Here is a 17,272-nt window from a genome sequence, read left to right on the forward strand (position 1 = left end):
CATCATGATTTATGTATATAGTTTCAGGTAATAGGAAGGTTAAGACCTACCCAGATGATGTGATGTCTAAGATCCCCATCAATTACCTTCTACAGGAAGCCCAAAAGAATCAGCATCAGTACCCTGGACTATTCCCTCCTTTGTTAAAGTAAGTATATAGAGACTTTCTCTAGAATTTTCTTGAATATTCATACATGTGATAACAAGTCCTATGCATAAGGTTGGTAAAATATTTCAAAGATCCAGATAATATAAAAAAATAGAGGAAATTTGCTGAAATTAAGGCTTTAATTTGCCTTAATGAGACTTGAAGGGCATGTGATAACTCCTGGATATCATTGAGGCTATAAAAAGATGCATAAGTCATTTTTGAATATAAAGATTTTAATGCCTGTTATGCAGTGGAAAGAGAATAATATTGTATAATAGTTAATACATGTAGAACTGTTCACTCATTTCTCTGCAGCATCCGAATCACAGTCTTAACTTACCATTAAGGGGAATGAAGGACTTAGGACAGTGATTCCCTATCATAGAGCCAGTTCTCACTTGAGATTAACATATTTTAAAGCTGATTTGGCCGCATTTTCCTTTGATCTATTATTTTTTCGCTTTGGTCTTTACAACTTTTTTCAAATTATTCTGGAAGCATCGCAGTCTTGCCCTATGTAATGAGTTGGAATCTCAATTGTTTTTCCTTATTTTAACGATTAGATTATTGGTGACTCATTACCCCCATCTTTGTGCTATTGAAGACTGGTTAGAAGAAAGTTTAGCATCAGAAAGTCAGCAAATCTCACCTTTGACTAGAACTTCAATCACTGTGAGCCAGTTCCGGAAAGGTAAGTCTCACCTGTGACTAGAACTTCAATCACTGCGACCTAGTTCATTATAACTGTTTCTCATCATGCAGCATTCATGGAACTGCCTTTTATTGCAAATTTCAGAATTTATTTACCATGAACTGGTAAAATTTTGCATTGTTATTTTTTCAATTCATTTTATTGATGTTCAAACATTTTTGAATATACTTAATTTTGAATTCTTATGTGAATGGAATTTGAAGTTTTGCCTCCTGTGGTGATAAACCTGACACATCAATCACAATATTCTTATGATAGCAGTAATGTATGAATTTACAGAAATACCATCAGATCTGAATACTGAATCAATCTGCATATTAATTTCTAGTATACATTGTCCTATGAACCGTTCTGAGTTCTAATACTTGCAAGTGATGTCTCCTTCACATATTTATCTATTAAATTGCCATTTTGGGTTCTCCAGTTAACTTAAAATTTGATTGTATGAAAGTGAATAATAATACAGTTTTAGATCTAAAACAATGTTTGCAATACATTGTACTAAAAATGTACTGCAAATGGGAGATAACTCAACCTTTGATCATTTACATGTTAGCTGCATACATATGTAGATATACTGTGAAATTACTTCATGGGTACCAATTTTCGTGGATTAAGGAAGAAACACAAGTTCATGGATTCTTGATTTTGTGGTTTTGAGGTTTTCAATTAACACATCAATGGGAATCTCCTTTCGTTGGGAACCAAATTTCCTGGTTTGGCCTACACATGAAAACCATGAAAATTGGTACTCCCAAACAATAGAACTTTCACAGTAATGATTGGTCTTTTTCAAAGAATTACATCAAGAAATTGTGTAGGTTCACAGGAATCGAAATAGACTTACTGGTCAAGTGTACAAGTTTTACCAAAACTAAACTAGCCCAGAGTGAAGTTTACTTGCCCTTATAAATGTTGAACAGAAAAAACTTCTAAAATCAGTGATTTCTTAACTTGAATTTACCTCTGAATACAGTCTGTTTCCCAAACAAAATCATCTCAAAATCTTGCAATACTCACAAAAATTAAAGTTTGTTCTGCTTTTTTAGCTCACCTTGTCAAAGGCAATGTGAGCTATTGCCATCACTTGTCGTCCGCTGTCCCTCGTCGTTAACAATTATACAAAACTCTTCTTATCTGAAACAACTTGACTAATTAGAACCAAACTTGGTGTGAATGTTCCTTGGGGTATCCTGCATAGAACTGATTTGGGGATTTTTGATCTGTCAATAAAACATGGCCACCACATAGGAGGTCAGACAGTAGTTTTTCGCATGTATCTCCAAAATTAGGTTTAGCTGAATTTTGACTGAGTTGAAGTGTTCAGCATGATGAGATCTATCTCGGGTCAAATTTGGGTTTTAATCTGTTAAGCCATAATTGAGTTATTGCCCCTTTTCAACGATTTTTGCTATTTTTTTTTGTTATTTCTTTCAAAAATCTTCTCTGACACTACTTGACCAATTGAGACCAAACTTGGTATGAATGTTCAATGGGGTATCCTGCATAGCACGGTTATGGGGATTTTTGATCTGTCACAAAACATGGCTGCCATTACTAAAAATAGAACATAGGGGTCAGACAGTAGTTTTTCATGTACATCTCCATAACTTAGGTTTAGCCAAATTCTTTCAATAGCTGAAATTATCCTTATTATTAGGACTACAAAAGTCTTCAGGAATTAAAGTTGTCAGACGACTGCTTGTAAGAGTTATTGCCCTTGAAAGGGGAAAAATGACTTCTTTTTACAGTTTTCTGTCAATATCTTGAATACTGTGATAGATTAAATGAAACTTTTAATTGTTGAAATGATCCTTATGATAAGTCTTACCAAAAACTTCTTGAGTCAAAATTGTTGGACAACTTCTTGTTAAATTTATTGCTTTTGAAAGGCAAAATTCAACCAGGTCAGCAATTCAGGCTCCTGGGGGCCTCTTGTTTGATTCCCAGTCAGTTTATTTTCTTCCCAAATCCAACAAGAAAGGGGGGGAAATATCTGAAACTCCTACACGAGAATTGAACTTCTTTATTATATTACTCTGTTTGCTGGGCAGAATGACCTCTTATTCTGTCTGTCTGTCTGTCTGTCAATCAACGAAAGCTTGTATGGGGATTTTGTTACCCAGAATTCACCAGTAAGAGAGATCACTTTTGTGACAAAATGTAACAATATCAAGAAAATTTTATACTGAGTATCATTAGGTTTGCTTTGGCTAATCATTTACAGACAAATATTTTTACATCATATTGTTCTATATGAATTTTTGGTACCAATGATTTGTTCAGAGATTTTATTTGATATTTTTAATTAGTACACATTTTATCAATGTAATAAAAATATATACAGTACCCTCACGTGTAGTAGATAGTATATTTGAATCACCTTTTCTATTTGTTTGTACAAATTTCATTGCAAATTGTCTTGACTCCCAGTAGAATAATTGATTTCAAATTTTGTATGTGACTTTGAATAGATGGGAAATGCCTTGTAAGCAATTTTGATTGCTGTCTTCTATCAACTTCTTGTAAGAATTAGGTATACTTAGCTTGATAGTTAATGCATGTTTATATCTATTATACCAGCTATGGATGGGTTACCAGAAAACTACTCAGAGATGATGATCTGCCTACAGACATTACTCAGACAGCCTGTACATATGGTACTACAGTTTTCAGATCTTTTTGTTGGCTGTTTAACTAAGGTCCTGAACCCATCAATACCTAGAAAGGTTGTAGATCTGTTCAGGATGGTCTGGGTCAAGCTACACTCTATTTCTCCTAGGAGGTGAGTTTGTGAGAAGATTGTAGATCTGTTCAGGGTGGTATGGGTCAAGCTACACTCTATTTCTCCTAGGAGGTGAGTTTGTGAGAAGATTGTAGATCTGTTCAGGGTGGTATGGGTCAAGCTACACTCTATTTCTCCTAGGAGGTGAGTTTGTGAGAAGATTGTAGATCTGTTCAGGATGGTCTGGGTCAAGCTACACTCTATTTCTCCTAGGAGGTGAGTTTGTGAGAAGATTATAGATCTGTTCAGGATGGTCTGGGTCAAGCTACACTCTATTTCTCCTAAGAGGTGAGTTTGTGAGAAGATTGTAGATCTGTTCAGGATGGTCTGGGTCAAGCTACACTCTATTTCTCCTAGGAGGTGAGTTTGTGAGAAGATTGTAGATCTGTTCAGGATGGTCTGGGTCAAGCTACACTCTATTTCTCCTAGGAGGTGAGTTTGTGAGAAGATTGTAGATCTGTTCAGGATGGTCTGGGTCAAGCTACACTCTATTTCTCCTAGGAGGTGAGTTTGTGAGAAGATTGTAGATCTGTTTAGGATGGTCTGGGTCAAGCTACAGTCCACCTTTCCAAGGAAGTGAGTTTGTAAGAAGGTTGTACATCTGTTTAGGTTGGTCTGGGTGTAGCAACACTCCATCTCGCCTAGGAGGTGAGTTTGTGAGATACAATGAAAATTTGACTTCATCCTTATTTAAAGCACTTGTCTGACAGTCAGTCATGTCTTAGTGACCACCTGTATCCAGCAATATCCTGTCTTAGTGACCACCTGTATCCAGCAATATCCTGTCTTAGTGACCACCTGTATCCAGCAATATCCTGTCTTAGTGTACACTTGTATCCAGCAATAACCTGTCTTAGTGAATACCTGTATCCAGCATTAACCTGTCTTAAAAGACTGATTAAAATATCCCTTTGTTGTGCACAATCTATTTACCTGTATATAATGACCTCATGCCTTATGTGACCAGAATTTCCCTCTCTCTTAGAGGGTCACTGAAGACAGTTTCTCTGTAATTAAGTGCTGTTTATGGTGTAATTTTCATTGGTTGCTAATTTTGGCATATTTTAGCAGTCTGTCTAAATTCTGCAAAACTACTAAGGTTTTTTCGTAACGTCTTTGACTACCATGTCATAGTGCATCACTTGTCATCTGCCAAAATTAGAAATGCCAAAACTTTTTGTATACTTTTTTGCTTCAAAAATTGCCAAATTTTACACCTGCTTAAACAACCCTCAATAGGGTATGTACTGAAGTTCTTTATATTAGATACATTGAAGGTACTTTAATTGATGGGAATCAATTTTTGTTATTATGAAAAGTTTATTAAGTATTTGAAATTTAATTTAAAGGTAGAGGAATTGATGATTTCTATTATTTTCTTCTTAAGAAGTTCTGTGGACCACAATGTGATTGATGCCTGTTTATTCTTCAGTCTGAGACTTGCCACGATAAATTGCCTGAGGGAGAGTACAAGGTCAGGCGGGAAGGCAACACAGTACACCGAGAATGATGTCACTGTAGATCCACTCACAATACTCCGCTGTGATCCCAGAGTATTCAGGTCAGTCAGCTGTATATTAGCAAAACATTATGCCATCTTTTTTTTTAACAACTTCTCCTACCAGTCTACTCTCCAGTATTTGAAATTCATCAAGTCATATTTAAAAAATATATCTTACTGGAAAATAGCAGTAAACAAAAACAAAAATGACATTAATTTAGCAGGACAGCTGATTCTACTTAATGCCATGGTATTTTCCAGTTAATGATCAGGAAGTTTCCTAAATTCATTGTGATTAATATCCAAGGTTTGTTTAAGAGCTGTTATTTTGGTGAGTCTCAAATTCCTTGACATTGTCAGAGCATCTTAGTTTTCAATAAGAAAAATCCCTTTTTTATAATGAATTTTATTTATGGTTTGAATTGTGCTTTAATCTTACCTGGTAAATTCAACTATTAAAATGGTAGTCATATTTTCATAAGGTCCAAGGAAATTGGACATGTTTTCATATTGACTCTTGAAGACACATGTTTCCTAACATTAATAGAAAAGTGGACTAATGTTATCGGGGAGAGACATTGGAACTTTAAATTTACATTTTTTATAACCATTACATTGTATTTTGTAGATGTCCACCTATGTTGGAAGTGGTTTTGTGTATTCTGTCAGCGTACATGCAAGCTTCTAAAGTTTACCTCCAGAACCATACCTTAGTGAACCCCATTCTAGACAACGCCAGTCAGAATGAACAGGAACGACGAGATCTGAAAAATGCCCTCATTATGGCACAGGATAGTGCTATTGTACAGATTCTGTTAGAGTGTTGTCAACCCTCTCAGGAAGAGGTAAGAAATGTTGACTGTTAGAATAGGTTGAAAATTTCTGGTTCATTAAAAACAGGTTTTTATTTTGTCATTATCTGAAGATTATCCTGGTACATGTACATTACTGTAGTAACACGTTGTTATGTATAACTTAATAATGTTTTTGCTATCAGTTACCTAACTTTTGTTTATCAAACTAGATGAAATTTGATGTGTTCTCCGAATGTTATTAATCACTTATTCACCCCCAACCCCTGTCATGGTGTTTGTCTGTCCACAACTTTTTTTGTTACAGTTTTCTCTGTAACTACCGGTACTTATCACAGCCACATGATATTTTGACTGAAGCTTTATTAGTATACCGTATCATGGGATTGAATTTCAGACTGAAGCAATATAAACTTCCTATTTGACGACTGTTTATATTTTGACTGTACTATTACTGGGCGATGAGAGGTGATTCAATAGTCTGGCAAGTTCTATGGCAACCTTGTATCCTGTTGGTGGGCTTTGCTGCTTTGCTCAAAGTTTTTTTCCAGTTTTTTCTTTTAACTTTTGAAGGCACAGTTTTAGACAACAACCCAGTAAATGAAAATGGTTCAAAATCACAACCATGAAAATGCAAAGTTTCTGGAGTTAACCTCTTTTATATGTAATTGAATCACATTTTTTTGCATTGGCCATTTTCAGCTGAAGAGTTTTAATATATATTGGGATATGTTGTGCTAGCATCTCTAATGATTATTATTACAGCAAAAGGAGGAAGGGTTACTGAACAAAAGAAGAGAGATACAGTGCATCATCTGCTCATTTATCCATAAAGTTTTCATCTCCGACCCTAACCTTGCAAAGCTGGTTCATTTTCAGGTAAGATTTTACACCTAGAACTATTCAGTTTGATTTACCAAACTCTCTGAACTTAATTTGCAACTTTGGTTTTCTAGTTTTTTATACAATGACTGTAAGCAGTAAGTATCATGTCAAATTTGTAGATTTTCATCCATCAGCATCTGAATAGTAGAGTAGGTAGTATGATTTTTTTTTTCAGGAACTGTAAAATCTGAATTATTTCATAGCAGAGTAAGCTAGCGTATGTTGTCAAACATACATATTAAAATTTACTTTGCCATCATATTAAGGGTTTTCTTTTTTTTTTTTTTTTGCTAATGTTTATCCTTTGGTCTGATTTCATACCTGTCCAAAATGCTGTTTTTTTTTTAAACATGGTGAATGACTAGTTACATTTGTAGATTCTATAGTATAGTACAGTTATGCAAAGTTCTGGAATTTAAAGAAAACCTCAACTTTTTGTGTAAATATGATGTATAATTTGACATATTCAACACAATAAGAGCCTTGGCTTCAAAACTTGAAATGTATTGGTCTCAAAAAAGTTGAATTGGTAGTCAGTTAAGACATGGTTATTATATGTGAAAATTAAATAAAAGCTGGTAGATATCATCTTACATAAAAATAATAGATTTTATTTATTTTTATACATATTGACAGGGCTATCCTGAAGAGTTACTAAAAATAACAGTAGCAGGAATTCCCTCCATGCACATTTGTCTTGATTTTGTACCAGAATTACTCAGCCAACCACAAATGAGCAAGCAGGTATGTTTCCAAATTGTTATAGTCATGTTCCCTATCCTAAAACTATGATGGAAAGGAGAGGTGTGGTGCAAGTCATCATGCTAAAACAATACACCACATATCTAAGCATTTCCTCAACATGTTGAACTTGAAGCTGAGAAACCTTTTACAAAAATTTCCAATATGTACCACCTGAAAAATGACGAAGTCGATGGGTAAACAGGAAGTAGATGAGTGAGGAACCTGATAAAGGGGAGACATGGTGCAAGTCATCATGCGAAAACAATATACTAAATATCTAAGCATTCCCTCAAACAGAAGTTGAGTTATCTTTTACAGAAATGTGTAACGGACAGTCATACTAACTGAAGGATGGATGGACAAAGCGTTTGCAATGTATAAAAATGTTTTAAACTTTACAAAAAATACAACTTCCAACTATCCATGTTATAAAATATTGAAAGGGAAGCTTATCAAGTTTACACATTATTCAGTGATCAGATAATTTTGGATGAAGGCAGAATAATACATGTATGTATATTTTTGAAAAAAAATAATCTTGTCTGATTTCTACAATTTTAATGCTAGATTCTGTTGATGACATCTTATCACGGCTATATCTTGGAGGACTAGATTTCTTAAAACATAATGTTACTTGTTTAATTACACAATACATTAAATGTTCATCCAGACTCACACATTTCATTAATGTACTGTCTTCTTTGAAAAATTGAAATCCTCCATACATTCAGGAGACTGCAAAATTAAAAATGTTTTCTCATAATGAACTTCACTGGTATTATTTATGTTTTCTAGATATTTGCGATCAAAATGATGGCCCATTTGTGTTGCCAGTATGCCTTACCTAAATCTCTGAACATTGCCAAGTTGGCAATCAATGTAATGTTTACAATGGTTAATGGTAAGTGTTTTAAAGGTTGTATCTTAATTTGTTTAGATTGGATCGTTCTTTATCAAAACTAACTGTATGTTTGTGTTTAAACTTTTATGGGTTAACTGCATGTACTTACTCAAATTATATAAATTAATAAGTATTATTTTAAATCTTTCTTTTATTTATTTTTTTTTCTAATTGTTTTTAGCTCACCTGGCCGAAGGCCGAAGGCCATGTGAGCTATTGCCATCACTTGGCGTCTGTTGTCGTCCGTTGTTGTCGTCGTTAACAATTTTTCAAAACTCTTCTCCTCTGACACTACTTGACCGATTGGAACCAAACTTGATATGAATGTTGCTTGGGGTATTCTACATAGAACTGATTTGGGGATTTTTGATCCATCAAAAAAACATGGCCACTGTTACTAAAAATAGAACATAGGGATCAGACAGTAGTTTTTCGCATATATCTCAAAAAGTGTTAGGTTTAGCTAAATTTTGATGATGTAAAATTGTTCAACATGATGAGATCTATCTGTGGTCAAATTTTCGTTGTAATCTGTTCCGCCATGTTGGTGTTATTGCCCTTTTTCATAATTTGTTGCTATTTTTAATGTTATTTCTTTCAAAAATCTTCTCTTCTGACACTATTTGACCAATTGGAACCTAAGTTGAGCTGAATGTTCTTTGGGGTATCTTGCATAGAACTGATGTGAAGACTTTTGATCCATCAAAAACATGGCCACTGTTACTAAAAATAGAACATAGGACAGTAGTTTTTGCATATATCTCAAAAACCGTTAGGCTTAGCCAAATTCTTTCAATAGCTGAAATGGTCGTTATTATTAGGACTACAAAAGTTTTCAGGGATAAAAGTTGTCAGATGACTCCTTGTAAGAGTTATTGTCCTTGAAAAGGGGAAAATAAAGTTTTTTTTTTTTTTTTTTTTTTTTTTTTTTTTAGTTTAGCCAATTTCTTGAAAACTATAATCGATAGGAAGAAACTTTCAGTTGCTGAAATCTTCTAGAGTCAAAATAGTTGGACAACTTCTTGTTAAATTTATTGTCCTTGAAAGGCAAAATTCAACCAGGTGAGTGATTCAGGCCCCTAGGAGCCTCTTGTTATGCTCCTGCTCCAAAGTAGGTGGGGAGTATTGTTTTTTCCCTTTTTCAGTTTTTATGTTGGAATTAGCATATGTCCATCTATCCATCTGTAAGATTTCTCTGCAACTACTTTGCAGACACTTGATATTTTGACACTAGGTTTATACAAGTGTGCCGTATCTTGGGATTTGAATTTGGGCCTGAACAACAACACACTTGGTTAATATTTTAATCTTATACTAAAGTTTGGTTACAGGGGTATTACCAGGTACTTATGGGTATTGATTCATAAATTTCTTGTTTTTCAAAGGAATTAATATTATTAGTATTGACAGTGTAAAATAATGTGGTAAATCAGCTTTTGGCTAATTAACTTGTATTTGTATCATTTCAGTATTGGAAGCTGGTGACAAAGTAGAATTTTTCCTAGAAACAGTTCCTTATTTAGTGAAGGTCTGTCAAGCCTTTCCACCAATGTTTGAAGACATTACATCCCTTCTTCTGCAGCTGGGTCGTGTGTGCGTTTCTCATCTATCATGTAGCAGTAATGTCATTATGAAGGACAATGATCCTGATCAACCAACCAGGAAGAAAATTAAAACTATGGATTCAGAACAATCAAGAAAGAAAATGAAGCATTCTAAGGAGCAATCTTTACAATTTGAAGCTTTACATTACGTTGTGAATCGGACATTTTCTGACATTGTTAAAAAGTCTATAGTAACAAGAAACATATACTCGTAGCATTGAAAGTCATATGGATTGGCTGTTTGGTGCAGTTTCATTTTGTATTAAGTTTAAATAAAAAATGCAACATTGTTTTTTTCATTGTCTACACAAAAAAAAAGTTTGGACAATTGATATTGCTGTATCAAAGAAAGTTCACTTTAGGATGTCCACTAAACAGTTCAGAACAAAACAGTATGTTGATTCTTTAGTTGTGGTGGATGACTAATGCATTGTTATTTCAAGTTGTAGGCCTTAAGGTACATTTTGTTCTCTTTGGTGAGAATTATTGTGTTTGGTTTGTTGTCTAATGGTCATTTTATGGTCATCTCTATGATCAAATTATATGTGACTGACATACCTGCCAATTATAACTAATTGTGGCAGATTTCCCTCATGCAGCTCCAAAATTTAAGTTTTCAAAAAGCAGTTTTGTCCACAATTTAAAACAAAACATTCTATTACATAGTGCATTAAATTTGTTTTGTCATGAAAAAAAAAACCAGAAAAACAACACTGATGAATTAGAAGGCCCCGACAATGGTGTTGAGGACTTTTTGCTGGATAACGACCCACATAGGCATTTTCAAATTTTGCTAGGTATGAACTGATTCAATAGTCTGGCAAGTACTGTGGCAACCTTGTATCCTGAAATTATCACTACAATGAACATTCCCTAACACATCAAAAACACTAGAAAACTTAGAGCAATGATCAATAAACTGGTACCTTCTCCCCTGTTTAATAATGTGCACCTTTTAACCTAATTGATTAGGATCAAAATAAAAAAATAATAGATGCATAATGCAAATATGTAATAATGATTCTGCAAAAATGTGTCATTGAATTCCATTCAGTGATGTAGGAGGAGTAACAGATCAGGGATTCCCCTCTGCAAAGTGTGGGCAGAATGAAGATTATCACTATATACCCCCACTTTGTGAGGGGGTATAAGTGAAAGAACTATTCATAGACATTACTTTTTGTATAAACATCTTCCCTGATTACTACAGAATTTACTTTTATTTCATAAGCATTATATAGCAAATAGAAAACTATAATTTAGGTCAAATGGCAGTATTTGATTTGATAAGTCTCTCTCTTCAATTATATGGACCTCTGCTAGGTTTTACTCCATATAATTTCATTGGGATGACAAATTGGTCGATATACTGCAACAAGAACCTCAGTAAAATTAACTGTTTGATGAATATTACATGTTTCATGGATCAATTTTTGTATAGGAATTAATAGATCTCTCTTATTCTGTTTCCATCTGAAAATTAAAGAATTTCATGAAAAAATGAACTAATCATTGCCTCAAAAAAGTTTTAATCTTGAATCTTAAAAATATAATAGTAAGCATAAATACATCCCAAAATATAATATCAAAGCTCTACATGTATAACCAATAAATATATAATAACAATATACTATAACAATCCTACAGTAAACAGCTGAGCTAAAGCAAATGACACTTGTGTATAGGCCTAACATAATTAGTAGATTCTTATTCCCTCCTCCATTAAAAATTGACAAAAATGTTTTTAAAAATTGGGTGGAAATTTCAAAATCAGGATTTTTTTTGCATCAGTTTCTAGTATTGAGATACTCTAACACACAAATATTTCATTTCTTGGTGACTAAAATGATGTTTCTTCTCTGAACCTGATGTGGTAATTGATTTAGAACATATCTATACTTCAAATAGCTAGATGAAGCTAGCAAATATCTGGTAAGAAACAAAAAATAAAATCCTCCCACCTGCCTCCTATTTTTTGTCAAGGTTGGATGAGAATCTATCATTTAAAATTAACTTGGCCTTAACAGACATGATTTTAAGAGGTTGAAAAACAATAGGGAAATTGTCAAAATCAGGATTTGAAATTCTGCTTTAAAGCCAAATTATGTCGGGCAGTTATTTACAACTAAAAACTTAAAGATCAGAAAAATTGAAAAAGAGAAGTGAAGCTTCGGTTTATGAAAACAAAGAAATTAAAAAAAAAATTAAAATCCCCAACACTTTTTTGAGTTATCATCAAATGGGTGAACAGATGGACAGACAGTGGTACACAATAATATGTCCTTAAAGGATGACTAGATTGGAAATGGAAAATTTCATAAAGCAATTCTATACACAAAATGGAGTATCATAATGCCATCCAAAGTTAATTTCTTAGTTTTCAGAACATTTTTATGTGAGTCAAAGTGGGAGAGAGAGGCATTAAAAAAATTTCAATATTCCAAAAATCATGACATGGGCAGATCTGTCAAGCCTCATACATCCGTACAAGTACAATTTATTTCTGAAATTTCCAATAATCTGGTTTTAATATTTGATCATCCAAAATTTTGAAAAGTGCTCTTTCTTTTAACATTATTTATTACAATAATATTTGGCAAGAGTGAGCCTGGCTGTGTTGTGTTAGTTTTACTGATAAGACACAAAAACTAAAGGATAATTAGTCAAATTGGTAAGAGTGAGGTTATGAAAACCAAGAAATCATTTTTTGTTGGCATACCTGAAAAATCACTAACCAAGAATTGATTGAATTTTAATGCTAAGAAATAATAAAATGGCCATTCAATAAATATTATTAGTTCATTTATGGAAAAAAAGATATGTTGTTAAATAGACTTAGTATTACAGCAAGTGAAATGATAAATTTTAGGGAATAGTGTTGGTCTACTCTTGATTAAATGACAATCATCTGATGGTAGTTAACTGGACTACTGAAGATTTAAATTTCTTATCAAACTTTGATTAAGATACTTATCAATTAGACTGAAAATTTTTTTTTTTAAATTACATATCTCTTTGAATAAGAAGAAGAGATTGTGATTTTATTTTATATAATGTTTCGATTTCGTAAACAATTTTTACATTGTGATTTTAGAGTTGTTTGTATATTAGTGTCTCATAAGTCAAACAAGGCTGGATATTTGATCTTTTATCATGTGATGTTTTTGGTACATGTATATCTTTTAATTATCAAATCTAAGACACTTTAATAAACTAATTGTTTATCTTTTTTTTTTGTATTAATAGAAAGTTGTTAATTGTCCAGTTATATACTTAAGAAATTTAATCAGGTAATAGTCATTCAATCAAGGGAAGACAACTCATCAGGTAATAGTCATTATATCAAGGGAAGACAACTCATCAGGTAATAGTCATTATATCAAGGGAAGACTAACTTGCTGTATAATTACAGTTCTTACAGACTAATGATAAAAGAGAAAATGGATGTAAAAATGTTCATATATAAATATATAAACTATGCAGTAAAAGAAAAATGGTGTAACTCCCTTTTAAAAAGCGTAGGTAAAAGTTCAAGTGGTAGTTAAAATTACAGAACAAGCTTTTATACAAGTTGATGGTTAAAATCATGGCTTAGTACTTTTTTGAGATTTTTCCAAAACAACAGTATTTATATGTAATTCTAAACTATGTGTAAAAAGAAAATGATACAAGAAGACCGTTCATTAAAATTACATTCAAAACAAAGGCAAAATATGTAAAATAGCAATAATTTTCAATAGTAATAAATTTCATCATGCTTTTCATGTATAAACTAAAATATTAGGTTTCCTTTAAACTCCACGACATCTTTAAAAGCAAAAAATACAATGCAGAGATGTAAAAAAACGGGATTAATTCATACTGGTGTCATATGATATTTTGACACCCGCAGAAAAATGACCCCCTCGTTAAACTATCATACGATATCTTAACCAGGGGGTCAATATATCGTATGAAATATTGACCTCCAGGGTTATTTTAACATACCCCCCTTATGATATCATAACGGGGGAGGGGGGTTAATTTATCGCAGCAACGGAGTTTAAATATCACAGCAGGGGATAAAATATCATAACCGAGGGGTTAATTTATTGCAGCAGGGGGTTAAAATATTGTACGATACCAGTATTTAACTTAAACATGGCACATTCTATAAAAAGTAATAAGAAATGCAAATAACTACTTTACTCAAAACCTTTCCATATAAAGTTTATTCAAACCCTGAACTTAAACATACAATCCATTGAATTTTGGATACTCTCCCATTATTACTACACATGAGAAGTGAGAACAGTTCAAGAGTTATGATAAAAAAGAAATGAGCCTGGAAAAACATTCATGACACTTTTATGGCAAAAAAACTGTAAAATCATGTAAAAAAGTTGTAAAGTATTTTGAAAACATAGAAAAAAAGCTAACTGAAACTACATGTACCTAAAGATAGCTTTCATATACATTTCAATGGATTAAAGAGGTATTTCTGTTTTATGAAAAAAAACATGTTTTATGCCCTTTAAGATGAAAGAAAATCCATAAAATCAACAAAACATAAAATATTCATAGCCATCAAGTGTAAGTTTTTGTAAGAATCAGGCAAAATCGGAAAAATCAGAAACCCCAACCATTTGATAATATAATTTCACTCCAAGATGCTTTCTCTATTTGAAAAGACTATTATTTGATCTCTGCATCACTGGATTTGCTCAGAAATATTCCAATATAATGTTAGAAAAATGAGGTTTTTGACAGAGTTATCTGCCTTTCAAATGTTCATTTTCAAAGCCTTCCATTGAAATTATGACTCAGTTTACCAAAATCATATGGAAAATCTTTTTTCCTTGATTCTGATGATGAAATAGTCAAATTAAACTTTCAAAATGGTGGGTTTTTCATACCATGTTTCACCCACTGCCTAATTCTTACAGAAACTTGACACTTTAAAGGAAATGCTGAAAAGTAAGATGAGAGTCAACTGATTGTCAGATGAATACTGAATTATTGTAAAGGGCAATTTTCCATTTCAAACATTTCAAGCAAATTTGAAAATACAGTGCAACCCATGAAAAACCAAACCCTAAATAAACATCAAAATTGTTAAGAACAAACATCTTGGGAATTCCGTTTACATGTACATCAGTTTCAACCTGTTTGAACCTGTGTAAACAGAAAACCTGCCTAATCTGAACAAGTCTGAGTCTGGTTCAGTTTTGAAAGGTTGCACTGTACACTAAATTGAAAATAACCAGTTACTAAATCCATTACATTATGGTTAAAGCTAATATCATTGTCTATTTTTCTACAGTATTAATTTTGAAACAATGTAAATGAACTTGTGCATACTACATAAATACTCGTCACTGTACAACATGCACATTTGTAGATATATGCTATTAAAATGTACATACACATGTGCAAGCTATACTCTTTAGTGTTAAACATGCACATTTACATATATATACACATGTTTATATATGTACAATGTATATAAACTTGTGCAATCTTTACTTGAATACAATGCAACACAAGATATTAAATGGTAAAAATAACAATAGAATATTGGACCTGTCATTACAATATTGTTTCTTTCAATCCATATAAAATTCAAACACAACTAATGGTAGAGGTGATTCATGGTGCCAACAAAAACACACAAAAACAATGTTATATTTTAACCTAACTACAGTCCTTTCCATATACAGATCTGTATTTTGAAGAAGATCATACATTAAACTAAACCAAGAACTATAACTCTTTCAAAGTACAAATTTTATGCACAACCTATGATTCATGTTTATCTCAAAAGTGCAACAACCAAATGACAAACTAAGACTGGTCGTGTGGTCTGTAATCATTTCTGAATTGGAATTTAAAGTGACTTTGATAGATTTATGACACACATGAATCACCTCCCGCCTGATTTTGTCTGAACAACTGTATATTGACAAATGATCTCGATATTTATTTAATGTAAACAAAGTTGAAAGTTAAACCTGAGTACATAGCTGAAATGAGTATTATAAATGGGTTTTAAGATTGTCTACATATATAGCCATTTTGTAGTAAATCTACTTTTGCAGAATATTATGAAAAGTAAGAAAATTCATTAGGTATCATACTTGAAACAAACCTCATAAAAAAAAGGGGCAGTAAGTAAGACCACATACATACATTTGTAAATAAATACCCATCAAATAAAAAAAATAAACCCAAAAAAGCAAGGTCTAATCAGGGGTGGACCCAGAAATATGTAAAGGAAAAAGGGGAGGAGTCCAATTCTGTCACTCATTTGCTTGTTTTCCCAAACTTTTTGCCACCATATTTTGAAAACACCCTGGAAACCCCATCTCTGGATCCACAACTGATATTGACCAATGTTACATTTAGCAATATCTACTGCAAATATATTTTTTTAAACAAGGGATCTCTGAGCCACTACGCACTGAGTATACCCACCCTTTCCCCTATAATTTATTCTTCCCAAAGTTGGTAAACAGAAAGTAGTTGTCCGACAGAACAAAAAATCTGTAAGCATGGTATAGGACCACAAGCTGAGGCTGCATACCATATATCAAGTGGCCATGATTAGTAGTTCCTGAGAAAAATGTTTCAAAAAAATTTACATTTGATCAAATAAGTTCAAAAATAAACTAAATCAGTAAACAGGAAGCAGTTGTCTGACAAGGCCAAAATTGGTTGAGGCTGCATACCAAATATCAAATGGCTATGACCAGTAGTTCCTGAGAAAAATGTACAGACAGAATGATGGAAGGAGCTAAAACAGTATACCCCCTTCTTTTGTATATTATGCAAAATTGATTTGTTCATTTTGTTTCAATCATTTTCACAAGTGACACATTTTCTACTACACCACATCAACAAAACCACCATGTTTCCATTCAGATAAGGAGTAGCAGAAAAAAATCAAGATCTTCACTTTCGATTATTAACTTTACCGGTAGATCATAAGAAATGAGAAAATAAACAAATCAAGATTGGTAAAAAAAAATCTCAGTTATCTTCAAATCCACTAAACAAGTATTTTTCTTTTAAATATACTAAAAATAAAAACAAAAATCAAAAACATTATTCAAAGAAAAAACATTTATGTAAAAAATTAACCTCAAAGTTAACTCAAATGTTAAGCACCAGTGAAAATGACCCATTATTCTTAATTAGA

General features: G+C 32.6%; 1 protein-coding gene across 1 annotated transcript in view; it reads left to right on the forward strand.

The window, feature by feature from the left end:
- The window catches only part of LOC148606394 (integrator complex subunit 2-like), a 27,874-nt gene extending 17,487 nt beyond the window's left edge, over nt 1–10,387 (forward strand). The window contains exons 14-22 of the mRNA XM_088544559.1: nt 22–148; nt 715–842; nt 3,447–3,648; nt 5,081–5,209; nt 5,778–5,994; nt 6,727–6,840; nt 7,483–7,590; nt 8,386–8,491; nt 9,961–10,387. Coding sequence (XP_088400685.1) covers nt 22–148; nt 715–842; nt 3,447–3,648; nt 5,081–5,209; nt 5,778–5,994; nt 6,727–6,840; nt 7,483–7,590; nt 8,386–8,491; nt 9,961–10,310 — 1,481 coding nt within the window. The 3' untranslated portion in view covers nt 10,311–10,387. The remainder of the gene's footprint in view (nt 1–21; nt 149–714; nt 843–3,446; nt 3,649–5,080; nt 5,210–5,777; nt 5,995–6,726; nt 6,841–7,482; nt 7,591–8,385; nt 8,492–9,960) is intronic.
- Nucleotides 10,388–17,272: the final 6,885 nt, after the last annotated feature.

Source organism: Perna viridis, chromosome 9, assembly GCF_037379345.1.
Source record: "Perna viridis isolate PV_CMFRI_1.1 ecotype Kerala chromosome 9, ASM3737934v1, whole genome shotgun sequence".
Taxonomy (NCBI): Eukaryota; Metazoa; Mollusca; class Bivalvia; order Mytilida; family Mytilidae; genus Perna; species Perna viridis.